General features: G+C 43.6%; 1 protein-coding gene across 1 annotated transcript in view; it reads left to right on the forward strand.

The window, feature by feature from the left end:
* Window positions 1-23,592, forward strand: part of LOC149870126 (ADP-ribosyl cyclase/cyclic ADP-ribose hydrolase 1-like) — a 45,212-nt gene that overhangs the window by 20,089 nt on the left and 1,531 nt on the right. The window contains exons 2-7 of the mRNA XM_090034496.1: window positions 8,724-8,853; window positions 9,501-9,636; window positions 10,613-10,695; window positions 14,441-14,517; window positions 17,871-17,963; window positions 22,861-22,947. Coding sequence (XP_089890622.1) covers window positions 8,724-8,853; window positions 9,501-9,636; window positions 10,613-10,695; window positions 14,441-14,517; window positions 17,871-17,963; window positions 22,861-22,947 — 606 coding nt within the window. The remainder of the gene's footprint in view (window positions 1-8,723; window positions 8,854-9,500; window positions 9,637-10,612; window positions 10,696-14,440; window positions 14,518-17,870; window positions 17,964-22,860; window positions 22,948-23,592) is intronic.

Consider the following 23,592-nt stretch of genomic DNA (forward strand, 5'->3'; position numbering starts at 1 on the left):
TTTTCAACCCTAATTTTCTATTATTCCAATCTCCAACCACCATCTTTTACAGCCGAGCTGATCCCTGCAACATAACGTGGACTGTAGCAGGTTCAGGGATTTGCTCAGCTCAAACTAGTCTGTAAGCACAACATAGCCTATATTCCCATAGCTTGCCCATCACACAGGTATCCTCCAATATCAGCAAGTCTTCAACTCTGACCCAGACCCAGACCATAAAGGACTTACAGACATAAGTCCTCTTCAGCCTGTGAGAAGGTGACAGTGGCTTGCTGTTGCTGCTTTCCTGCTGCAGTCTTTCTTCTCAGGCTGTCTATGACTCAGCTCCCTGCCATGGTGCTGCTCCCAGTCTCACACCTGAGTCTCCTCCCAGCACCTGAGAGTCCCTTCTCAGGTATTGCAGCCACTAGCCAAGCTACTCTCACTCTTTCCCCCCTTCTGTTCATCTGTCTCTTCCCTGGCTTCTTCCCCTAGAACCCTATGGTTTTTTCTGGAAGTCCTTCTCTGGCTTCCCCTTCCTAGAAGCCTTTTACTTCCGGTGACTATTAATTATCTCCCTCAGCTGATCCAGTCCTCCTGAGCAGCCTACAATTAGCATTACTGCTTGCAGCTGGGCTGGAGCCTCTGAGCCTACAGCCTACGATAAGTTTGCATAACCATTCTGAAACATAATCACAAATCTTCCATTTGGGGTGATGCAACATAATTATATTGAAACATTGTCATTATGTGACAGCACAGTATTAAAATAATTATTTTTTTCTACTTATGCTATTGGGTTGGAGTTTAGGATGTCCCCAGTTTAATAGTCTTATTATTGCCTTTACCAGGTAGTGCTTGGACAACCAGAGCTAATAAAGAACTATTCAAGTAGAAATCATCATCACAATCCCTTATTTACATTTCTGAAGTTTAGTGCTTAAAATTAGAGGTACCATCCCACCTGGCCGGAGCTGTCTCTTCCTTCCATCAGGCTGACTGAAATCCACTACGCAGCTAGAGGTGCCAAACTGCACCAATGCAACTCCATTCTGATTTGCACAACCGTAGACCTCACAAACTGTTGAGCACAGTAATAGTTTTGTGATATAGAGAAAGGAGCATAAACTCCCCTTTCTCTTGAAACTTCAGGCATTCCCTAAACACAGATCATAAAAATGTAAAAAGTTGGTACACAAACACCTGAAAGAATTCCCCCTGTACTCCCAGTAGGGGCCAACAGACAGTTCTGCAACACTGTCCTGCCCAAGCACTCTGAACTAAGTGCATATGAATAAACTGACAGCATTTGTCTGAGTGTTGTAATGTTATCATCTGTCCACTAAAGTATCTAAAGTATGGCCTTCATCATCATAATAATCTAATTATCAATGTGCAGTCTTTCAAATCACTTTCCTTCCAGCCTGCAGCTCCATTACCTTTCTTCTTTCCTGAGACATTCCTAACCTGTCCCTCTGGGCTGATTCAACATGATCATAATTGCAACATCATGTCTATTTCAATGTTTCGTTTGCAATTTTTTTTTAACAAATTCTGCAACAGAGATTGTCACAACTCCCTAAGTCAAGTGGATTCTAGTGTTTGAACACTTTCTCCTTAACCGTCTTCCCTTGTATACAATGTTCAATATCATCATCCTTAATCATTTAATTTTTGGACTATACTTAGATATTGCTTCATTTTAACCTCAGTCTTATTGCAAATGGACTCACTTCCTTCCTGTGTTCTCTTTTCATTCATATGGCTTATGAATCTTTTTCTATTTATTTTACTTTCCTTTGCAAGGTCTAACCCAGCCTGACTTAGCAAGTCTGTCCCTATCCCTGTGCTTTGCAAACGCTACCACAGCTTTCCTTGCTGACTAACCCTTTCTTCATTCCTTACAGAATATCTTCTTACTTCTAATTTTCTTTCCAAGGTGCTTATTAATTCAACTAAGTCTGAAGCTGCTCCCTAAAAGTTTCCTCCCTTGCTTGGGATACAAAGTTCAGATCATTTGTATATTTTTGATTTAAAGAGATTTTGAGCTTTCCTTAGAGTCAAATCCTTGAGCATGTTGGTCCACATGACTTTACTAACTGAATAAAGGAAGCTAATTTTTGCTCCTTTTGAAGTTACAGACCTGTATTTTGCTTGACATTAAATGGGACGTATGACAAAGCATAATCAGCCAGTCCAACATTATCTGCTGTGACCAACTCCCTGTGGTGCCCATTTGGTGAAGAAATCTGCTAGATGTCACTTCCAGGAACATCTGGGCCCTCCCATTATAAATAGCATTTATTCTCCAGTCTATATCTGGGAATTTAAGAAGTTTCACATACTAACACAATTCTTGGGAGCTAGTTTCTGATAATATTATAGAATTCTCCATTTGGAGTCAAATCTGACTCTGGAGATCTCTAGCATAGCCCAACATCTTTTTTTTTATTCTGAAAAAAAAACCTGGCATGTCAAAGTCTGATAGCAACGATCTCAGAAAAAATAAAATAAAATAAAATAAAATAAATAAATGATTCAGTGGTGCCACTTCACTGGAGAATCGCAAATGAAGTATTTATATTTAAGACAAGGAAAATGTGTCCCAAGTGACTGCAGGGTCTGTTATTTTTACCTCAACAATATGTAATGCTTTAGGACAAAGCAAAGATAATTAAAGGAAAAACATTAAATATACAACAATAAACAGAAAACAGGATGAACTAAAATGTGAATTTATGAAAGGTAGATCATGCCAGACTAAATCAGTATTTATCTGTGTATAATAAGATAACCTCTATTATAGACAAGGAAAATGTGGTAGATCCAATTTATCTGGACTTCAATACAGCATGTGGATATAGCAGCACATAGAGATTATTAGTTAAGGTGAAGAAGATAATCATGAATGGTGCGTGCCCCCAGTGGCTGGGGGGCACGGTGGCAGTGGGAGTGCGGCAGTGGGAAGCAGGGGAGCTCTTGCAGCCACCACTGGGTCTGTCAGCAATGAGGGGGGTGGCAAGCGCCAAACAAGGAATGGTGACCACCCACAGCCACCGCTGGTAGTGGTGGCCCACGGAAACGGTGAACTACCCACAGTCGCCGCCAGAGGTGTCGGTGGCAGGGTGGTGAGTGGCGACTGCCCACAGGTACCGCTGACACTGTTGGTGGTGTCTTTTTCCAGGGGGTCCACCACCACACTCAGGGGGTGCACATGCACCCACGTGCACTGACTATGCGTCCCCCCTGAAGATAATGCAAACATTGCAAGGTGGGTAAGGAAGCGGAAAAAGGGGAGATGGCAAATGGATTATGCTGAAAGGGGAATACCAGGTGGAACCAGATCACTAATGGACTTTCCTCAAACAGTGGTCTGGTAACCAATCTTATTTAATATTTTCCTGATTATAAATAGCAATGTACTAATAAGGGTTATTTTTACTAGAGCTACAGAATATTAGTACTACTGTACAAAGTGTTGGGGATATTTATTCTGGAATATTATCCTTCATGTTCTAGAAAGATTAATTCAAACCAGAATAGGTGCACAGAGCCTTATTAGAATGATTAGGAAATAGAGATCATACAAGAGGAGACTAAAGGTCTTGACTTGGTAAGCCTAGCAAAACAAAGGCTGAGAGGAGATACAATTGCTCGTTTTAAATCTTGAGGGTAAATACTGCGGAGGGAAAACTATTTAAGCTAAAGGACAACATTGCCACAAGTACAAAGAGTATAAAGTGACCATTTAAACTAGAAATTGGAAAGTTTCAATCATGGTAGTAAAGTGATGGAACTGTTGCCAGCCTTGGCTATTTTCAAGGGGCCTAGGCTAAGCTGCAGAAGCATTGCTAAACAGAAGGTTCAAAGCTGGTTTCTGAGTATCAATAGTGTGAACCTTTGCAGGAGTGACCATTAACTTGGTCAGCAAATAAAGGAAACCATCAAACAATTAAACAAAGCACAAGGCCTGAAAAGAGCTTCATAGATTCATATGTTGTAAGGCCGGAAAGGGCCTTGGAAGATCATCGGGTCCAGCCCCCTGCACCAAGCAGGAAAGATAACTGGGGTCAGACAAGGGAAGACCATACAGTAAGTAATCCAGATACACTTTATCATAGCTTAGAGAACTCAGCAGATTCAAGAAGATCTGCTGCCAATCTGCGTGCAAACCTCATCCCACCTCTTGAGTCTCCCCAGCCGGTGTAGGTGCGAATCTATGTGGTGCTGTTGCAGGTAACAAGGTAAACGTTGGGATAAATGTTTGTTTTCATGTTTTAAAATGCAAGCAAATAAAAGGTTGGACTATAGACCTATTTCTGCCTCTTTCATCAGTAGCCTACCCACAAGGTTACCTCTAATCTGGGTAACAGAACAGCCTCCCAGTAGTAGTGGGGAGAGCACAAAACCTAACTAGTTTTAGAATGGAGCTTGGTCATGTCATGAAAGGGGTGGTGTGACTACTTTCTGTTGCACGGTGGTGATCTGGGGGCAGGTCATTTCTGGGAAGTGTAATGATGAAGCACACTCAACCACAGAGCAGCTCTTTGCTAGCCTGTAACTCCTCACTATCTGAGACTGTTTCTGGAATATTTCTAACTCCTGGAACAGTCAACAAAGTAGGAAGGTAATGCTTGTTACACAACAATTAAGTAAACTGCTGACACACACTCTACTGTCTGGAGTTACGTGGAATAAAGCTGTCAAAATTAATTCTGATGACAAACAGCTAGGTGCCACCTCTTCTCTCCTCTTGTACAAGAGTAATAGTGGCACTCCAATATGGAGCAGTCAAACATGAAAGCTCTCAGCTGATGCACCCATTATTCTTAGGGTTATATAAATCAGTGTTCAGTGTGGTGCAAACATTATTCAAGTACACCATGTCTCCAATTCAGAACACTTGCTTAACATCTTAGAACACATTTGTTATTCAGAATATGCCTTGCAATTTCTTGTTTCATTTTGGCAGCCAAATGGGAATTTTCCTTGTTGTATTGAAAGCACTAGAGGAAAGAATCTTACAAAAGTCTGCATGAAATTTCTGTCCTTCCTTCACAAATATTCAACTCTTTTTAAGTCAGTCTGTATCTGGGCTATTAAATTAAACCTACCTTTAGATCTCCTGATGGAGAAACACATTCTTAATTTCTCACTGTCATTACCCAGTGATGACAATGATGACAGTGACACTTTCTCACTAACATGGCTTCAGTAAGACCAAGAGGGGACTACTACAATGGCAAAAGGGTGTAGGACCCAGACAGGTGACTCTTATTGTAATTATTTATGCTGCATTCCAAAGCGGACAGAATAGTAGCTATCTTATGGTAGCTGTTAACAGAAGGCCCTTTTACCGTGATTTGCCATTAAGCAGCAAGGAAGCGGGTAAATAACCTGCTGATGATGAGTACACAGCTATCCCAGGATGAAAGCAGACAGATGATACCCAAAGCAATATGACTTCTGTTAGTATAGTGTTATTCCAATTATTCCTGGGATTATTCTACTCTGGATTTGAATGTTACACTGTAGGGACCTACCTGAATCTTGGCACAAGTCCTATCCTACCTGAATCTCACCCTTTTTGCTGCATGTCCCCACTGCCCTGTCACTGCTGTTGAGTTGCCAAGAGGCAAACATCACAGCATTAATTGCCTCTTGGCCACTCAGTGGCAGAGGTGGGATGGGAGGGTGGCGCAGTGAAGAGAGTGAGATTAAAGGTACCACTGCTGCAAACTTCTGCAGTGATTTAGGTAGATCCCTATACATTAGTGTAAGGATTCATGTTATCTGCCCACTTCTAGTTTATACCAGTGTAAAAACTGGTTATGTTGATACAACTCCAAGTTGCTCTTTCTTCATGCTTCCTGAAGAGATTGCAAAAGTCTGGGGGTGGGAAAGGAAATTCTAGTTAGTTCCAGCTATAGTGATGAATTGTGCAATTTGTTCCATATTTAACATGTCCCTTCTTTAGAGAGATTTCACAAGGACCCACATAAGCAGTGAGCAGGAAGCAACAAGTCAGAAAAGGATGAAGTGATAGCTTTATGATGATAGCTGCCCAGTTTGGACTTGCAAATATTAGAGCCATTCAATCAAAGTGGGGGGTTTTTTCAGTTTGCATAAAAATAAAGAAGATAATGGTATAGAACCATGAATATTAATAACTTATTATGACACCATGTAAAAGGGGAATTTTCAACAAAGATTCCAAATTTAGGATTAGAAATGGATTTAAATTGAAACAATTTGGTGATTATCAGAACAAAGAAGAAAGAAAGGGAATTTCACACACAAAGGGCAGCTTAGGAAGCGTCTACACTAGCTGAGAATAGCTGTAGGTTGATATTTGTAGCAGTATTCATTGCTCAAATCCAACAGAACAGATGGTCCTGACTAGACCTAAAACTTACTCACAAATAAACAAGCCAGCATTTCACTGGAGTTGGGAAAAATTGGAGTTTCTCAAGAAACTTATGTATTGAAATATGGCCCCAGAAGGCAATGCACTACCCTTGGGCAGAAGCTGAGGAACTCTCTGTCTTGCTAGCTTTGACAATTTTTTTTCTTTTCAAAGCTGAGGACTTTGCTGATGGAACAGTATCTTAAGCAACAAATTTAGATCCAGATGACCTGGTTCTGCCCCTGCATGCACAAAGTTCACAGTCTGGTAATTCAATTCACTTCGCAGGGGTACTCCTGACTTACCTTGGTGCAAGTAACAGGCTAAGGACCAGTACTGGAGATTGGAGTCAGAAAAATACTAAATTAAAGAAAATTTAAAACAACACACTGGAGACCAAGTGCCTGATTTGGATCTCATTTGCTTCTGTACAAAGCATGAGCTATATCATTGGAATCCAGAGCTAAGAGCAGATCCTAATCTTTATCTAGATTTTCATATTTGTTTATTCATAAAATATGGGGTGCTACCTATGTGGAATGAGTAGACTCACCACCTGATGTTATGGGCTAGGGACAGACATTACACAGAAACTGGTTTAGGTGATCAGAAACTGGTTTAAACCTGTAAAAGAACAGAAGTTCAGTGCACATAAAACAGTTTCAAAATAGCTGAAACTGGTTTAAGATAAAACTGGTTGAATGTTTATCTTAAACCAGATCAGACTTGGCTATTTTGGGTCAAACTAGTTTATACAATGTCTGTTCCAGACCGCTTTCTGGTTTAAGATAAACCAGAGTCCCCCAGCATCCCAGATGCTTTGCAGCCTTAGGCTGGGCTGAGCTAGGCTGTGCTCTCTGTTCCAGAGAACAGGGCAGGCCCCACCCCTCTCCTCCCTAGCCAGAGCTCTGGGGGAGACTGCAGGCACAGCAGGGTCTGCCTGGCTTCCCTCACTGCTCAAGCAGGGATTCCCCACCTCCTTCCCTCCTACAGCACGGACCCTAGCCCCATGGACCCTAGGCATGTGGTATGCTGAGAGGTGTGTCTGTATGTGTCTCCAATTTCACTGGGACAGGTAGACAGAACAGTATCCACTTAGGGTTTTTTGGAGCTATCCAACAGCTCAGTTGTTAATGTCTCTCCCTTCCTTCCTTGGAAAAAGCTGTTTAAGAAGAGCTTGAAATAATGAGAGAAGCTTTTGTTCTGCTGATGGGCTGATAAACACTGTGGTTTTATCAGCCCCGCCCCCCTGCTGGTTTGCAGCCCTATCAGGTTTGCAGACAGTGAGAGGGAGATTGAAAAGCTCAGTATCATCAACAGATGCATACATTGCATACCCCACTTTACCTCAGAGTGCTAGCTGGGGTCTGGCAACATTCCCACTCCTTGAGCAGCGAGTGGGGGAAAGCCTGAGACAGTGCAGGCCAGAGTGGGGGTTTAACCCCTTCCTAATCAGAGAATCCTGCCTGGGCCAGGTCCCCCTGTCCCCCCAGCTCAGCACTGTCCATGGGAAAAGGTGGCTGCTCTAGCACTCCCTGGCTTCGAGCCTGAGCCACTGCAGGCATGTGCCTGCATTTCTGAAATGAAAAGGGAATGTCTGTCCACCTCCAGATTGGTTCAAGCTTTGCAGGTTAGACTAACCTGCAAAGACTGAATCAATTCAGACTCAAGCTTTTTGAATGTTTGCCCCTAGCCATGATCATCAGCAGATCTACATCTAAGGGGGCAATCCCATTCAGCTAGTCTTCTGCCTCAACTGTAAAACATATGAGCTAGAATCTTTGCCTCTCATAAGTATTCCAACATTATTATTACATTATAGTACTACATTACTTTGCAGATAGTCTCCCTGACTTTGGTAAGACAGCTCATTGCATAACTGAGAAGGACTAATGGGGGCAGAACTTTGCCCTCCGTGTAGGGCCAGGGCCAGATGTTCATGGGCAAGGTGCCCACAGCAGGGGCCAAACTTTAGAAAGAGGTCAAATCCCATTTAAGGACCTGCATATGGTGCTTACTCAGATAATACAGTACTAGGCAACAGTATAACATCCTGAGAAAAATGTTTAAAACTGCTCAGCATCTTCAACCCCAGTGGGGCTGAAGGTTGTTTTAATCTGGCTTATTCTTTTGCTGCCTAAAAGAGCTGAGACAAAAACCTGGATCAGACGGTCGAAGTACATCAAAGAAATTCTTCCACAATCCTTTCCTGCACTTCTTATTTTCTCTTCTGGTAATATTTCAGCAGCATGTGATAGAAATGTAGGCATGACTTTGGAAGGCTCCCTGTTCCTATAAATGGTCAATTGCCACTTACCATTATTTTAATCTTTCATAGAAATAAAGATTGCCTAAAAATATGGGAAACATTACAAGATGCATTTATGTACAAGAACCCATGTAATATTACAACAGATGACTATCAGCCTTTAATGGATTTAGCAAGACATCCTGTACCATGCAACAAGGTAACAATGCTTGTGTGTGGATACAGACTGTATGTGTTCTTTCTCTATACAATTCCTACTACAATGGACTCTTTCCATGGTAATCACAAGCTGTTCCAAATACCTGGAGGTACCCTGACTTCAGGGTTGCTATAATGTCCAACCCATGCATTTGTTCTTCTGGACCAGGAAACCCTCAAAATTCTGTTTATTGGCAGCCATTGCTGGACATCACTGTTTCTACTGTCAGTGGCTGGACCATAAAGGGAAAATTGTGGTGTCTGTTACAGCTTTAGAAGAAGTACTCTACATAAGGGAGATGTAGCTATACAGTTAGAGGCAAATAGCTTTTAAAAGCTATTGTCCCATATGGTATCAGAATGCAGATAGTAATGAAGAAGTTATATTAACTAACCAAACAATATCCCTTAAAGTCATTTAAACCACATTGTTAAAAACATGACAGTTTGTGATAAAAAAGCAGCCATTTTCATCAAACCACTCTAAAATTTGAAAAATAAAACAGCTTTTATTTTCCATCTTTTGACAAAAACCTGACAACTAAAACATCTTTATCATCATCAAAATGGTCACAATGAAAGTCTTCATTTTCTGACCAGCTCGAATATCACTGCCGTTTATTACACTTTATCGCCTCTCTCTCTCAGTCACTGTTTTGGAGCAAGACAAATGAACTGGTTCACCGTTACACAAAAGCTGACGACAATTTCCTTACTCTGGAGGACACCTTGCTGGGTTACATAGCTGACCAGGTGTCATGGTGTGGTGATCCAGCCAGCCCAGGTAAGGATACTTTTTCACTCCCATACAATAAATATATGAGCATTGATAGCTGTCATTTTTCCTTTGCTCATATATTTCAATAACATATTACATACCTCTCAGGACTGACACTTCACCTCCTTGGTTTCAACCCAAATGTAATTTATTTTAAAAGTATTGAAACTTTAGCCTTGCCTGAGTTATGGAAGTGTGAAAAAATATTTATTTCTCAACTTCTAAGAAGTTTTTTATCACCCAGTGCTAGGAAAATACCACATTTTCCTCTCAAAGAACACATACCTTTCCCTTCCAAATCATGTGGGGCAAATAAGAGTAAGTATTATATGCGAGAGATATGGATTTCAATGGGTCTAGAAATTTGGTGGAAAGGAAGCAGTGGCAGCATTAACTGCCATAATTCTGGACATGTGGATTTGGCCAGTGTATGGGAGCAGTCTGCAGTTGGATTTGGGGTGTGCTCCTGGACTTTGTTCACAGTTGGACTTGCTACACAGCTCCAGACCCATTATGCTGGATTGGGCTAGCGTGCAAGGTTGGTTCATTGACACCATCCAGCACATAGGACTGGCAGCAGGCTCAGCTCTCCAATTGTTGCTACATGGTTACTTACCTATAACACAAGGTAAGAACGTTTATTTTTCAAGATGTCTTTCAAAAACAGGGTATGTATTATATTCAAGGGTGAGTTACATACAAGACAATATGATATCTCACTGCATTTGGCATATCACTGGTACAGACTACAGGGTCACATGTCTTTACTTTAGTCAGTATTTTACTGGGATTGTTATGGTAGCAATTAAAGAATAAGGTCCTGGGGCTATAATGGAGCTCTAATCAGAGAAGCCCTTTAAACCTACATAGTCTTACTGAAGATAGGATGCAATATTACCTAAATGTTTGATGGCAACTTCTCTAACTGTAGTTATGTGACACAATGGTTTTTTTCTGTTTGTTTTGTTTTATGGCTTTCAAGGCATTAACTATGAATCTTGTCCAAAGTGGACCGAATGCGAGAGCAACCCCAGCACTGTATACTGGAAAATGGCATCCAAAATGGTAAGGCCTATATAGCAAATTTCCTCTGCTATGGGGAGGGGATAAAAGAAGGTAAATCCTGGCCCCACTGCAGTCAGTGGCAAAACTCCCACTGACTGCAGTGGGGCCAGGATTTTATTTGGCTTCATTCAAGAGGGCAGACCTGTGGCTAAAATAAGCACTAAGATTTTGTATTTTATGCTGTAGCAGGCTTAGGGGTCCAACACTGGCATCTGACACCCCCCGGCAGTCAGACTCACATGCTGCACTCTCTGGTCTCCTAACCTCCTATCTGCCTGTATGACTCTGAGGTTAATAATGATGCATTTGGGAAGCTGTCTCTAGAGGCTGAAGTAGTTCATTTAGTGCCTTCCTTCTCAGCAGTCTTATGGGCTTCTCTTCCCCCCAAACTCAGTTCTCAGGGCTTCTCCACTCCCAAAGCCATACCCATGCCTCACAGGTATTACTCTAATTTCATTTACTGGGTACACTGGACTTGTCTTTATCTCACTTGATCCCAGCCTGTGGGCACCTTACCCTTGCAGGGCTGCTCCCTCACTGTCTCTGCTCTTTGCCAGTCTCAAAGCACAGAGGGTCTTCCCGAGATGCCCCCCTGTAGCCTCCAACCAAACCCAGCCCTCCAGGCTGGTTGGGGGAGGCTAGGTTACATAACATAAAATGCATTATTGTTGTAAGGCTGCTGCTTCTTCTAAAGATCTGGGCCATCCTGAGCCTCTAGCTCCAGGCTTAAGCTTATTTGACCCCTTTCTCCATCTCTTCCCTCTGACCTGGCTCTCTGTTAACAGGTCCCAGGTGTTGCTAACTCCCTAATCAAAGGCCAGCATCCTGGTACCCGCAGTCTGCTTGCTGGGTCCTGCAGCCCATTTACTACTTGCATCTGCTGTAGGTTCCCCACAAGCTGCACTTGCTTTGCTGGCTCGGTCCTGCTCTGCTGTCTTCCTTCCAGTAACAGGGGAGGGGGACACTGGTTACATATACTCAGTATTTAATATCACAGTTGTATGGCCATTCTTATCCTGACCTGAATTGGATCCTCTATAAGTGATGATCTGGACATTTGCTCTTTAACAGTACCAAGTGTATGGCAGTTGCTTTACAAACACTAATTACAATTTTTATAATTAAGGAGGATAATATTATCAGAATCAAGCCCACAAGGTAAAATTACTAAAGTAAATATGTGAGGGCTGCAAAGCATTCTGGAAATCACTATAGATTCTGGCTGAGAGAATGAGACTTTTACCTTCTGAACATAAACCCAAAGAGAAAACACTTCTTTAAAATTCACTGATACAGCAAGGTACTGACATTAAAGTGAATTGCCTCACTTTAAGCATGCAGCAACTCCACTGACCTCAGATTAAAATTAGGCAAATACTCTTGCTGAATCAAGGCTTTTCAGAATACTCATTTAGCTCTATTCTGTTAGGAGTCTTCTAAATCAAAGGCAATTGAAGGCCACTTTTCATCACCTTCAAATCATAGATAATCTTCCTTTAACACTCCCAGCTCACTAACTTTACTCTTACTCCTGGATGATGTCAGTTCACAATAGAACTTGCAGTAATGCACTAATGGATCCAGAAGAGGGACCCTGATTGGGACAACCTTTGCTAAAGATTTTAGTTGAAGTTAGACAGATGTCTCTTGCTAATGTTTACCATTCGAGTTGCTTTAACTATGGCCCCTGGGAATGACCAAGACTCCCCGACACACTTACGTTGAGCAACAGTTTTCTGTGATGCCTGCTTCCCTCACCAGTTTTTGGCAGAAGAAGAAGATGGACATAATTTAATTCAACTAGACCCACTTGGAGCGTAAAAAGGTGCTTAAAGATCAGTAATACCTTCAGAATTAAAAATAGTGACCAGCTCCAAGGAGATAAAGATCCCACTTGCTTCCTTGGGATGTAAGGATTACAGAAGAGAGTCCCTCCAGTCTCAAGAAAAGATAATGTTTTTACCTGCTATTTTAGTTGAATTAAACACTTTGTTTTCTCTTAGTCTAAACCAAGCATTAAGAGAACATTCTTCCTTAGTCTGAATAGTGGTAATGCCATTATTCTCTTATGTGAGAAGCCTGAAACAAAAAAAATACAATTTTCAGAGATTGTTCTGGGTATGTATAGTGAAGCTTGCCAATTTTCTTAAATGTGCAGGAATTCTATAGCCTGTTCTTGGATCAGTTCATGAACCCAATCGATGATCGTCTCCCTTCCAGCTTCTGCCAGAGACATAGATATATTAGCTTGAACTATGGCTGAGGAACACACGGTAGCAATGGGGAAGCCTAGAAAGGGCTTCAAAGCACTTTTGTGCCACTCATCACATTGGGCCCATTCCCAGTGTAATTTAACATAGTCTGTTGGCTACTCTGTTTTGCAACAACTGCTTTCAGCCTCAGGAGCCCATTTCAGCCTCTGGGGAGCTCTGGACTGCAGGGCTATCTGACTGACTGTAGAAGGAGCAAGGGATAGCTTATGCACTGCAGTAGTGACTCTTCCCCCATGTAAGAACTGATTTTCACAGGGGAGTCCTCCAGGGGTTGCCAGAGGCTAGGCTGCTCTTTGCTACAATGCAGCCCATCTCAGGTGAGGCCCTGGTTTATTGTGTTCAGCAGGAAGCGTAGATTCAGTCGCATAGCCAGCAGGACATCCTGATCTCTCAGGTGGCTCATAGTTTTACAGTTACATCCAGGGCTTGAAAAGGGGCATTCCCAAATGGAAACAATTGGTCATGCTCCCTTTGCCTTTCATTGGCACCTGAAGTAGTTTACTTTCCAGGACCTCCTGTTTGAATAGCCTGCTGTCCTCTTATTTTTTTCTTTAATCCCACTAGCTTTCAGTGGCAGAGGCACAGGCTAATTCTAACACAAGCGCTGAGGTTCAAACAAAGCTAACACCCTGCAAAACAACTCAGTCATAACAGGAAACAGTTGTGCTTAATTAACTCCTGTTGTATCTTCCTTGCTTTCAAGCGGTTAATTTTACCTTAAAATTTATACATAAGAGCACATACAAGTATGGACATACACAGCCATTAATACTGAAAAGTCTCCTTATCCTCCAAAAGGATAAATAAATATGGGTACTCAATAACTATAGCCATCTTAGAATACTTGAGAGAGAGGTCTTACAGAATAGAGGTACATTAATGCTTTAGTCACTTAAAAGTCGAACACTACATGATATAATGTTTTAGCAAAGGAAAGCTGAAGACCCCAGAGCTTGAGCTGCTGAAGACAAGCACACAGCACAGCTCAGAAGGGAGAGGCTACTTTAAGGTGCATTGCATATTCTCAAGCCTGCAGCTGCTCTTCTTTGGGTTATTGTCCCAGGTTAAGTAAAATTAGTATAAGGACTGCTCTGTCTTTCACAGGCTGCCAGTAGCTCCATGGCACCGATGGCAGCTCAAAGTCAGGGTCATTGTACCCTGTGACCCTTAGACTATACACAGAACAAGTATGATACAGACATCATTATGGCCACTTGGTGCCACCCCAGGATTAGCATGTAAGCAAAGATTCATTTCTAGCCAGTTAATGCAGCGTGAGGGCAATTTTGCACCAGCATATACAACCTTTTCTTTTCTCTATCATCTTCTGTTAAAATAGCAGGGCAGATCCTTAGCTGCGTAAATTGATGCACTTCCACTGAAGTTAAAGGAGAGATTCAAATTTACGTGAGCTGAGGACCTGACCCTTTGTTTCACTGGTCTGACGTAAAATGTCTATTTGCTTTGTTCAGTTTGCAGAAGAAGCCTGTGGTGTGGTTCAAGTGATGCTCAATGGATCAATAGATGCTGGAGCATTCAGAAGCAGCAGGTATCTACTTAACACAGGGGTGGGCAAAATACGGCCCGTGGGCTGGATCCGGCCCGCGGAGCCCCTGCAAAACCCACATAATGGTGGCTGCCTCTCTAAAAGCCTCTGGTGGCACCAGCCGCTGGCTGCAGCACCGCAGGTTGTTTCCTTGGGTTCTGGTTACGAGGCGACCAACCCCGACCTCAGCCTGCCCCAGCTGGTCTCGCCTGCCCTGGCTCAGGTCACAGCTGCAGCTTGGGAGGGGCGGGGGAGGGGCCAGAACCTGTGGTGCCGGTGAGGGGAAGCAGTGTCTGGGCCAGGTTCTGCTTTGCTGCATGGGGCTGGAAAGGGCCCTGTCCTGCAGGTAAGCCCAGGAAAGCAGCTGCTGGGTAGGCTTTCCCCGTGTGGTGCCGCTCAGGCCGTGCAGGGTCAGGCTGGGGAGGGGAAGCAGCAGCAGCTGGGCCGCAGCTCCAGCCCAGTCAGCACCAGGGAGGAGAGGTGGCGGCGGAGCCATGTGCCGCTCAGGACAGGACGGGCCTGGCCGGAGCAGCAGGGGCTCAGCTCCGGTCAGTCCCAAGCGGCACACGGCTCTGCCGCCGCTTCTGCTGCCCCGGTCGGGCCTGTCCCACCCGGAGCAGCATGTGGCTGAAGCTGGCTTCCCCCATTGTGCTGGGGACGGAAGGAGCCTGGCTGGGTCTGCACCAGCCAGCAGAAGTGGCGGTGGAGCCATGTGCCGCTCGGGACTGCAGGCAGGGGGAAAGTGCAGCGGAGGTAGCACACGGCTCTGCTGCCGCTTCTGCTGGCCAGCGCAGACCCAGCCGGGCTCCTCCCGTCCCCAGCAGCACACAAGGTGCCAAGTTCAGCTCCATGCTGCCCTTCCTGGCCGGTGCAGACCTGGCCGGGTCTGTCCCATCCGGAGCAGCATGAGGCTGAAGCCAGCTTCCCAGGTGCTGCTGGGGGTGGGGCGAGTCTGACTGGGTCAGCACTGGCCAGCAGAAGCGGTGGCAGAGCCTCCTCCTTTTGGGACCAGTTGTCGCAGGTAGGGGGAAAGCTCTGATGCCCCTGAAACCCCACTGCTGGGGCAGGATGTTAGAGGGGGTCACAATTCCTTGCTAACTGGTAAGCTGTGCAAGGGGAGGGACTTCTGGCAGCAAAGGTCAGGGGTCAGAGGGTGGGGCTTCCGGTGGCAAAGGTCAGGGGTCAGGGGGTGGGGCTTCTGGTCCCAAGATGGCGACCAGGGGGTGGGGCAACTGAAGGGGTGGGGCTACCCATGCAGCCCTTGACAGCTAGCCAAAACTCATCAAGTGGCACTCTGCCCAAAATAATTGCCCGCCCCTGACTTAGCAGGTCACTTTCAGTGTAGCTGTCCATCTAATCCCTTACATAGGGACTCTGAACTGGTGCAGGGCTGTGCACTAGCAAATCCCAATGTGAGACTGGGACCTTATTCTAATTAAGGCTGGCTCTTTGGTTTTTGTAAATCAGTGCATATCCATTGCCCTCTCTGTAGTTGCACTAATTTAAACCCACTGAGGATCTGATCCATTGTATCCTGAAAGGATTTTGTGATGCACTTGATCCAAAGGGCTTTACAGGTTTCCCTTGCTTTATGCTGTACATACATTCCTGGAAAACGGTGCATAACTTTAATTCACATAAAGGGAACCCATTTAACAATATAACAAATAGGGATACGTTCCAAGACCTTGACTGTACTGACCCCCAGACTCACTTCTACCACTTTTACAAGACAATTTTGGTACTCACCAACAGCAGACAGTACACACAGGCACAGGGTGGTGATGAATGTTACCATAATGGGGATGACAACTATAGAAACACATCACAGACAATGAGTGAGGAGTGCAGATCCACACCAGAGACTATACGTTGATGTGTGTCACTCCCACAATGCACTACACAAAACAGCTGACTGCAGGCTTCCACATCAGTCGCATACAAATTTTTGGTATAAAAGGGTTTTCACATAAGAGTGAATTCATACATACAGAACCTGCATAAAACAAGGGAAACCTGTAGAGAAATAGTTCAGAACAGACTCCTCTAGTGTTTTACACTCACGTAAACTATGCGCAAATGTACACTTAAGTTGATTTAAGTGCCAATCTATACAGAGATTTGGGGAGGTTAGATTGGGCAAAAAATGGTTATCCTGATCCAAGTTAGATCACCTGAGGAGGTGAGATAAATTAGATCGATGGGTTAGCCTGATCTACTGACTGTCTGCACATGTTCGAAGAACAGCCCTGGGGCTTGGAAAACCCAGCCACTTGCCCCAGCCATAGACTGTGCTCTTTCTATTCCCCACCCTGACTGGGCTGTTTTTAGCTGCCTGGTCGTTCCTGGATGGATGACCCTCCCCCACAGACTCACCAATACCTACCAACCCCCTTCAATACTGCCAAACCTCCCCACAGACACAGGAATGTGGCTAGTCACCCCAGTCCTGCCTGCCCCTCTCGCCACCCTGACTGACTCAGTTTTGGTTCCTGGCACAGCTCCTGGCACAGGCAAATGTGTGCATTAGCCACTTCCAATCTACAAACATGGCTTAAAGTACATCGTGGATACAGAGAATGCCTGGATGTACCTACGGCCAACACAGGTCACTACCCATTGAGCAAACTTGGTCTGGATCCTATGTTTCCCTCACAACTGACAGGAGGTGCAGTCTCTGATAACACAGAGATGGAGAGCCAGCCTGCTGTTCTGTAAAACCAGAAAAATCATTTCAGGCCTGGATTGTACCAGTGAAGAAAAAAAATCATTAGAGATTTCATAGACACTAGGGCTGGAAGGGACCTTGGAAGATCATCCAGTCCAGCCCCCTGCCCAAAGGGCAGGAAGGCAGCTGGGGTCATAGGATCCCAGCAAGATAAGCATCCAATTTACTCTTGAAGGTGTTCAATGTAGGTGCTTGAACCACCTCCGATGGCAGGCTGTTCCAGGCCTCAGAGGCTAGGACAGTAAAGAAATTCTTCCTTATGTCCAGCCTGAAATGGTCTTGCCGTAGTTTATAACCGTTTGATCTCGTCATCCCTTGGGGCGCTCTGGTGAACAAATGTTTCCCCAGATACTGGTGGTCATCCCTGAAACTTACAAGTGGCCATCAGATCAATGAATCTTAATGTCTTTCATTCTCTAAGACTCCCTTGAATGAATGAAAATAAGGAAAAGTCATTTTCCATAAGTTAATATTCTGTGAAAAATCCCATGGAAAAATTGTGTGTTCTTTCCCCTGGGAGTAAAGGCAATTTGTATGATAACATAAAATAGTACCTGAAGAACAGGCTTGGTATATCTTGTCTGGATACTTAAAAGGTGATTAGCTTTTCCCTGCTTCCATTTTTCAGCATATTTGGAAGTGTTGAGATCTTCAACCTAGACCCAAATAAAGTTTCTACAATACAGATCTGGCTTATGCACAACATCGGAGGTCCTAAAAGGTAATATCATTACAACCACTTCTGCTGAGCCAGTTCAGCTCAGCGTGAAATTGTTTTCTTTCTACTATCTGTTGAACTATTTTTGCAACCCCTTGGTCTTCTAATTCCTTCTCCTTTATAGCTGTGAAACTCCACTGAGAACCTACATATCCTTGTCGGCTGTGCAGAAGACTAGTCACACAGCTGGCAGAGTTGAAAACTATGTTTTTATATAGGAGCTAAGCAAATTTGCACACCACTGTGAGGCAGTAAATGCAGAGCTACCACATGGCTTAGGTGCTGGCCAGGGGTGACTGATTACTAATTACAGGCATACCTCATTTTATTGCGCTTCACTTTATTGCGCTTCTCAGATATTGCGTTTTTTACAAATTGAAGGTTTGTGGCAACCCTGCGTCGAGCAAGTCTATCGGCGCCATTTTTCCATCAGCGCCATTTTTCCAACAGTATTTGCTCACTTTGTGTCTCTGTGTCACATTTTGGTAATTCTCACAATATTTCAAACTTTTTCATTATTATTATATTTGTTATGGTGATCTGTGATCTTTGATGTTACTATTGTAATTGTTTTGGGGCGCCACAAACCACGCCCATATAAGATGGTGAACTTAATCGATAAATGTTGTGTGTGTTCTGACTGCTCCACCGACCGGCCGTTCCCCCGTCTCTCTCCCTCTCCTCAGGCCTCCCTATTCCCTGAGACACAACAATATTGAAATTAGGCCAATTAATAACCCTACAATGGCCTCTTAGTGTTCAAATGAAAGGAAGAGTCGCACGTCTCTCACTTTAAATCAAAAGCTAGAAATGATTAAGCTTAGTGAGGAAGGCATGTCGAAAGCCGAGATAGGCCGAAAGCTAGGCCTCTTGCGCCAAACAGTTAGCCAAGTTGTGAATGCAAAGGAAAAGTTCTTGAAGGAAATTAAAAGTGCTACTCCAGTGAACACACAAATGATAAGAAAGCAAACAGCCTTATTGCTGATATGGAGAAAGTTTTAGTGGTCTGGATAGAAGATCAAACCAGCCACAACGTTCCCTTAAGCCAAAGCCTAATCCAGAGCAAGGCGCTAACTCTCTTCAATTCTATGAAGGCTGAGAGAGGTGAGGAAGCTGCAGAAGAAAAGTTTGAAGCTAGCAGAGGTTGGTTCATGAGGTTTAAGGAAAGATGCTGTCTCCATAACATAAAAGTGCAAGGTGAAGCAGCAAGTGCTGATGTAGAAGCTGCAGCAAGTTATCCAGAAGATCTAGCTAAGATAATCGATGAAGGTGGCTACACTAAACAACAGATTTTCAATGTAGACGAAACAGCCTTATATTGGAAGAAGATGCCATCTAGGACTTTCATAGCTAAAGAGGAGAAGTCAATGCTTGGCTTCAAAGCTTCAAAGGACAGGCTGACTCTCTTGTTAGGGGCTAATGCAGCTGGTGACTTTAAGTTGAAGCCAATGCTCATCTACCATTCCGAAAATCCTAGGGCCCTTAAGAATTATGCTAAATCTACTCTGCCTGTGCTCTATAAATGGAACAACAGAGCCTGGATGACAGCACATCTGTTTACAACATGGTTTACTGAATATTTTAAGTCCACTGTTGAGACCTACTGCTCAGAAAAAAAGATTCCTTTCAAAATATTACTGCTCATTGGCAATGCACCTGGTCACCCAAGAGCTCTGATGGAGATGTACAACGAGATTAATGTTGTTTTCATGCCTGCTAACACAACATCCATTCTGCAGCCCATGGATCAAGGAGTAATTTCGACTTTCAAGTCTTATTATTTAAGAAATACATTTCATAAGGCTATAGCTGCCGTAGATAGTGATTCCTCTGATGGATCTGGGCAAAGTAAATTGAAAACCTTCTGGAAAGGATTCACCATTCTAGATGCCATTAAGAACATTCGTGATTCATGGGAGGAGGTCAAAATATCAACATTGACAGGAGTTTGGAAGAAGTTGATTTCAACCCTCATGGATGACTTTGAGGGGTTCAAGACTTCAGTGGAGGAAGTAACTGCAGATGTGGTGGAAATAGCAAGAGAACTAGAATTAGAAGTGGAGCCTGAAGATGTGACTGAATTGCTGCAATCTCATGATAAAACTTTAATGGATGAGGAGTTGCTTCTTATGGATGAGCAAAGAAAGTGGTTTCTTGAGATGGAATCTACTCCTGGTGAAGATGCTGTGAACATTGTTGAAATGACAACAAAGGATTTAGAATATTACATAAACTTAGTTGATGAAGCAGCAGCAGCAGGGTTTGAGAGGATTGACTCCAATTTTGAAAGAAGTTCTACTGTGGGTAAAATGCTATCGAACAGCATCGCATGCTACAGAGAAATCTTTCATGAAAGGAAGAGTCAATCAATGCGGCAAACTTCATTGTTGTCTTATTTCAAGAAATTGCCACAGCCACCCCAACCTTCAGCAACCACCACCCTGATCAGTCAGCAGCCATCAACATCGAGGCAAGACCCTTCACCAGCAAAAAGATTACGACTCGCTGAAGGCTCAGATGTTAGCATTTTTTAGCAATAAAGTATTTTTTAATTAAGGTATGTACATTGTTTTTTTAGACATAATGCTATTGCACACTTAATAGACTACAGTATAGTGTAAACATAACTTTTATATGCACTGGGAAACCAAAAAATTCATGTGGCTCGCTTTATTGCGGTGGTTTGGAACCGAACCCGCAATATCTCCGAGGTATGCCTGTACTCATTTGACACCATTCTGAATTCACTCATTTTTAAGTGATCTATTCAATGATTGGGAAATGGTTTAGACAATCCTCATCGACTTAATGATAACTCAGCAGTGTTACAGAAAAAATTTTTTTATGGAAGAGTAAGTCTCTCACCAAACTTTCTTCTGGGGATTACAGAACACAATGGAGATGCACCTGAAGTCTGTTGCCAAAGTGAGTGTCAGAGTCAAGCCTATATAGGAGATGTGTCACAAGGCAAATAAGGCTAGAAATTAGAAATGCCATTGTCCTCTGAAAGTCTGAGAACAAGTCCAAACAAGTTCTTGGTGGTTCTTGGGAAGGGTCACAATTAAACAATGTGTATCACTCCAGGAAAGATTTGCTTCTGAAAAGAAAGGGAGTTTTCATCTTTCTTCTCTCTGAAACTCGTGCACCTGCTAGCCATTGCCTGAAAGTCCCTAGTCTGGTTGACACGATTAGGCCCAGCTCAATTAGCAACCCCCACTAATCAAGGTTTAAACACTAATTAGGGCACTGGTTCTCTGAGCCCACATTAGAATAGCATCCATATCAAGAGACTTTCTTCAAGATTTTGGCATGACCATACAATGACAATATATAAACTATATAAAGTTTATGTAATTCTTTAAAATGTTATCTATGAGCCCCAAGCTTCCAAATTTCTATGACCAAACCACAAGAAGGAAATAGGCTCAATGTCCAGAATAGTGGGGGGGAGGGTCCAGAAATCACCAGGACACATTTCTGCACGACCAAGTCCTTGCTGCCAGTCTTCACTCCTCACTGTGCAGCTGTTGCACACAACCCAGGGCCTCCACAAATGGTCCCCATGGTGCTGTTCCCTCTTTACATTTGCTTAAGTTCCACTAGCTTGTTTTGCCCCCTCAGCAGCTATAAGGTGAGTGTAGATATGCTGTGAGGCTGATCCAACTCACTGTAATTACAGCACAGCGTGTATCAGCATCCTGTTGCTTCAAAACGGCAGTGAGGGCACTTGTATTAAAGCTTGTTGAATAAGTTCAAGTGCCCCCACTACATTTTGAAGCATGGGCATGCTGATATACAAGATGATGAGGTGCTTTAATTGAGCAACTCCTGGAGCCACTCTAATTAAAGTGCCAGCCCCTGGAGCACATGTAAAAGTGCCCATACAGTGCTCCTACCTTGTGCTCTGACAGCCTTTTCTCCATACTTTTCACTAATGCCAGAGGTCCATTCCTTGAATCTTCATGTATTATTTCTGGGGCATCAGCTCCATGAATATTCACTTGGTCTCCAGATTCACACTACACATCATGTCACCAGCAACTCTGGTTAAGTCTTGTGAACGGGAAAGTGTTTATCCACTTGCCAGTTACCTTGTATTTTGTGGCACAGCCCTGTGTTTGCCTCAGTGTCAAGCCACTTCTGTGACTAGCCTCACAGGCAGGACCACAAGAACAGGTGCATTCAGTTTCAGTGTGCATTTCTTACCACTGAAGTGCACTGTCCAACCTACATTTCTGTATTTCACCCACTGCTCCATCACTTTATGATCTTCAGTCCTACATCACTAGAGAGCTCTGGGAAGAGCAGGACTGACCTTGCCCACTGAAGGCAAGGTATTTCAACAATGAGTCATCCAGTGCCAACAGTTGCCTTTGCTTCTTCCTTGGTTTTCCCAGGCTGCAATATTCCCTGCTCTCCATGAAGCTATCCATATAACCTGAGGGATCTGCAGCAGGAATATTTAATTGCAGCAGAGGAATCTGGAGCAGGTAGAATTGGACATCAGTGTCTACATGGCCAGCCTCCCCTTCCTTTTCATAAGGCTGTGTCCTATTGCTTTCCATTGACTTCAGTAAGCTCTAAGGATTCTCCATAAACGACTAGAGAGACTGGATGGAGCACCCATGCTCTGCCTGAGTTCAGGTGACCAAATCATTTCTCACACTTAGCTCCCTGAATAAAGCCTTTTTCCAGAATAGGGTGAATGTCAGCCTAGGATTTTATTAGCTAAAGCCTTGATCCACCCAAGGTACAATTGAAACCAAGGGACATCACGCAAGTGTCCTGGACTCTCCTGCCCAGATTAGCTGGCAGGTTCAAGTAAAGAAGACCACCTACCTGTCTCCACTAACTAAGTTTCTTATGTGGCACACAAGTAACAAGCTATTTTTCTTTCCAGGGACTCTTGTACAGGTTACTCCATAACAAGGTTAAAAAGCATCCTAGAAGAACGAAACTTCACTGTCTCCTGTGAAGACAATTATAGGTAATAATTCGCTTTGCGTTAAACAGTGTACACTTTTTTAAAAATGAGGCTGTTTCTGTTTCCCCACCCCCTCTCCACCATATTGGATTATTTTGGGAAGAAAACACATCGTGTTTTATTATCCTAAAGTAGAAGTTGCTGTTGCAAACATAACACCCAAGGCATAGGGTTGGTATCATAACACTCATTGCTTTTCATACCAAAGGAAACTAGGAGGTCCCCATATGTTTCTCTTTTCTCCCACTTAGCAAAAGGCTGACCTGGCAGCAGAGAGGCGTGAACCAGCACCATCCCAGGCTGAGCTGAGAACCATGATACCAAAGAAATAAAAACTGGATCATGGGATTACTACATGCTTGGTGTGTCTACACAAGATGGTACTGTGCAGTAGCTCGTCGCCACCACGCAGTAGCATTGCCACACACTAACCACGTGGCAGCTGTACTGCGCAGTAGTAATGAACTCATTGCTCCTACACAGCAATGTTGGAAAAAAAAGTGTGGTGATAGTACTGTGCAGCAACGCCAGTTTAGTACTTATGCAAGTACTAAATGACTTGTGTAGATGTGGCTACTGTTTACAGGATACTATATTAGGGACCATGATGATATTTTAGGAGAGTAGGTAGAAGACTGTGAAAGAAAC

This window comes from Crocodylus siamensis, chromosome 2 (genome assembly GCF_052110815.1).
Source record: "Crocodylus siamensis isolate JL-2025a chromosome 2, ASM5211081v1, whole genome shotgun sequence".
Lineage (NCBI taxonomy): Eukaryota > Metazoa > Chordata > Crocodylia > Crocodylidae > Crocodylus > Crocodylus siamensis.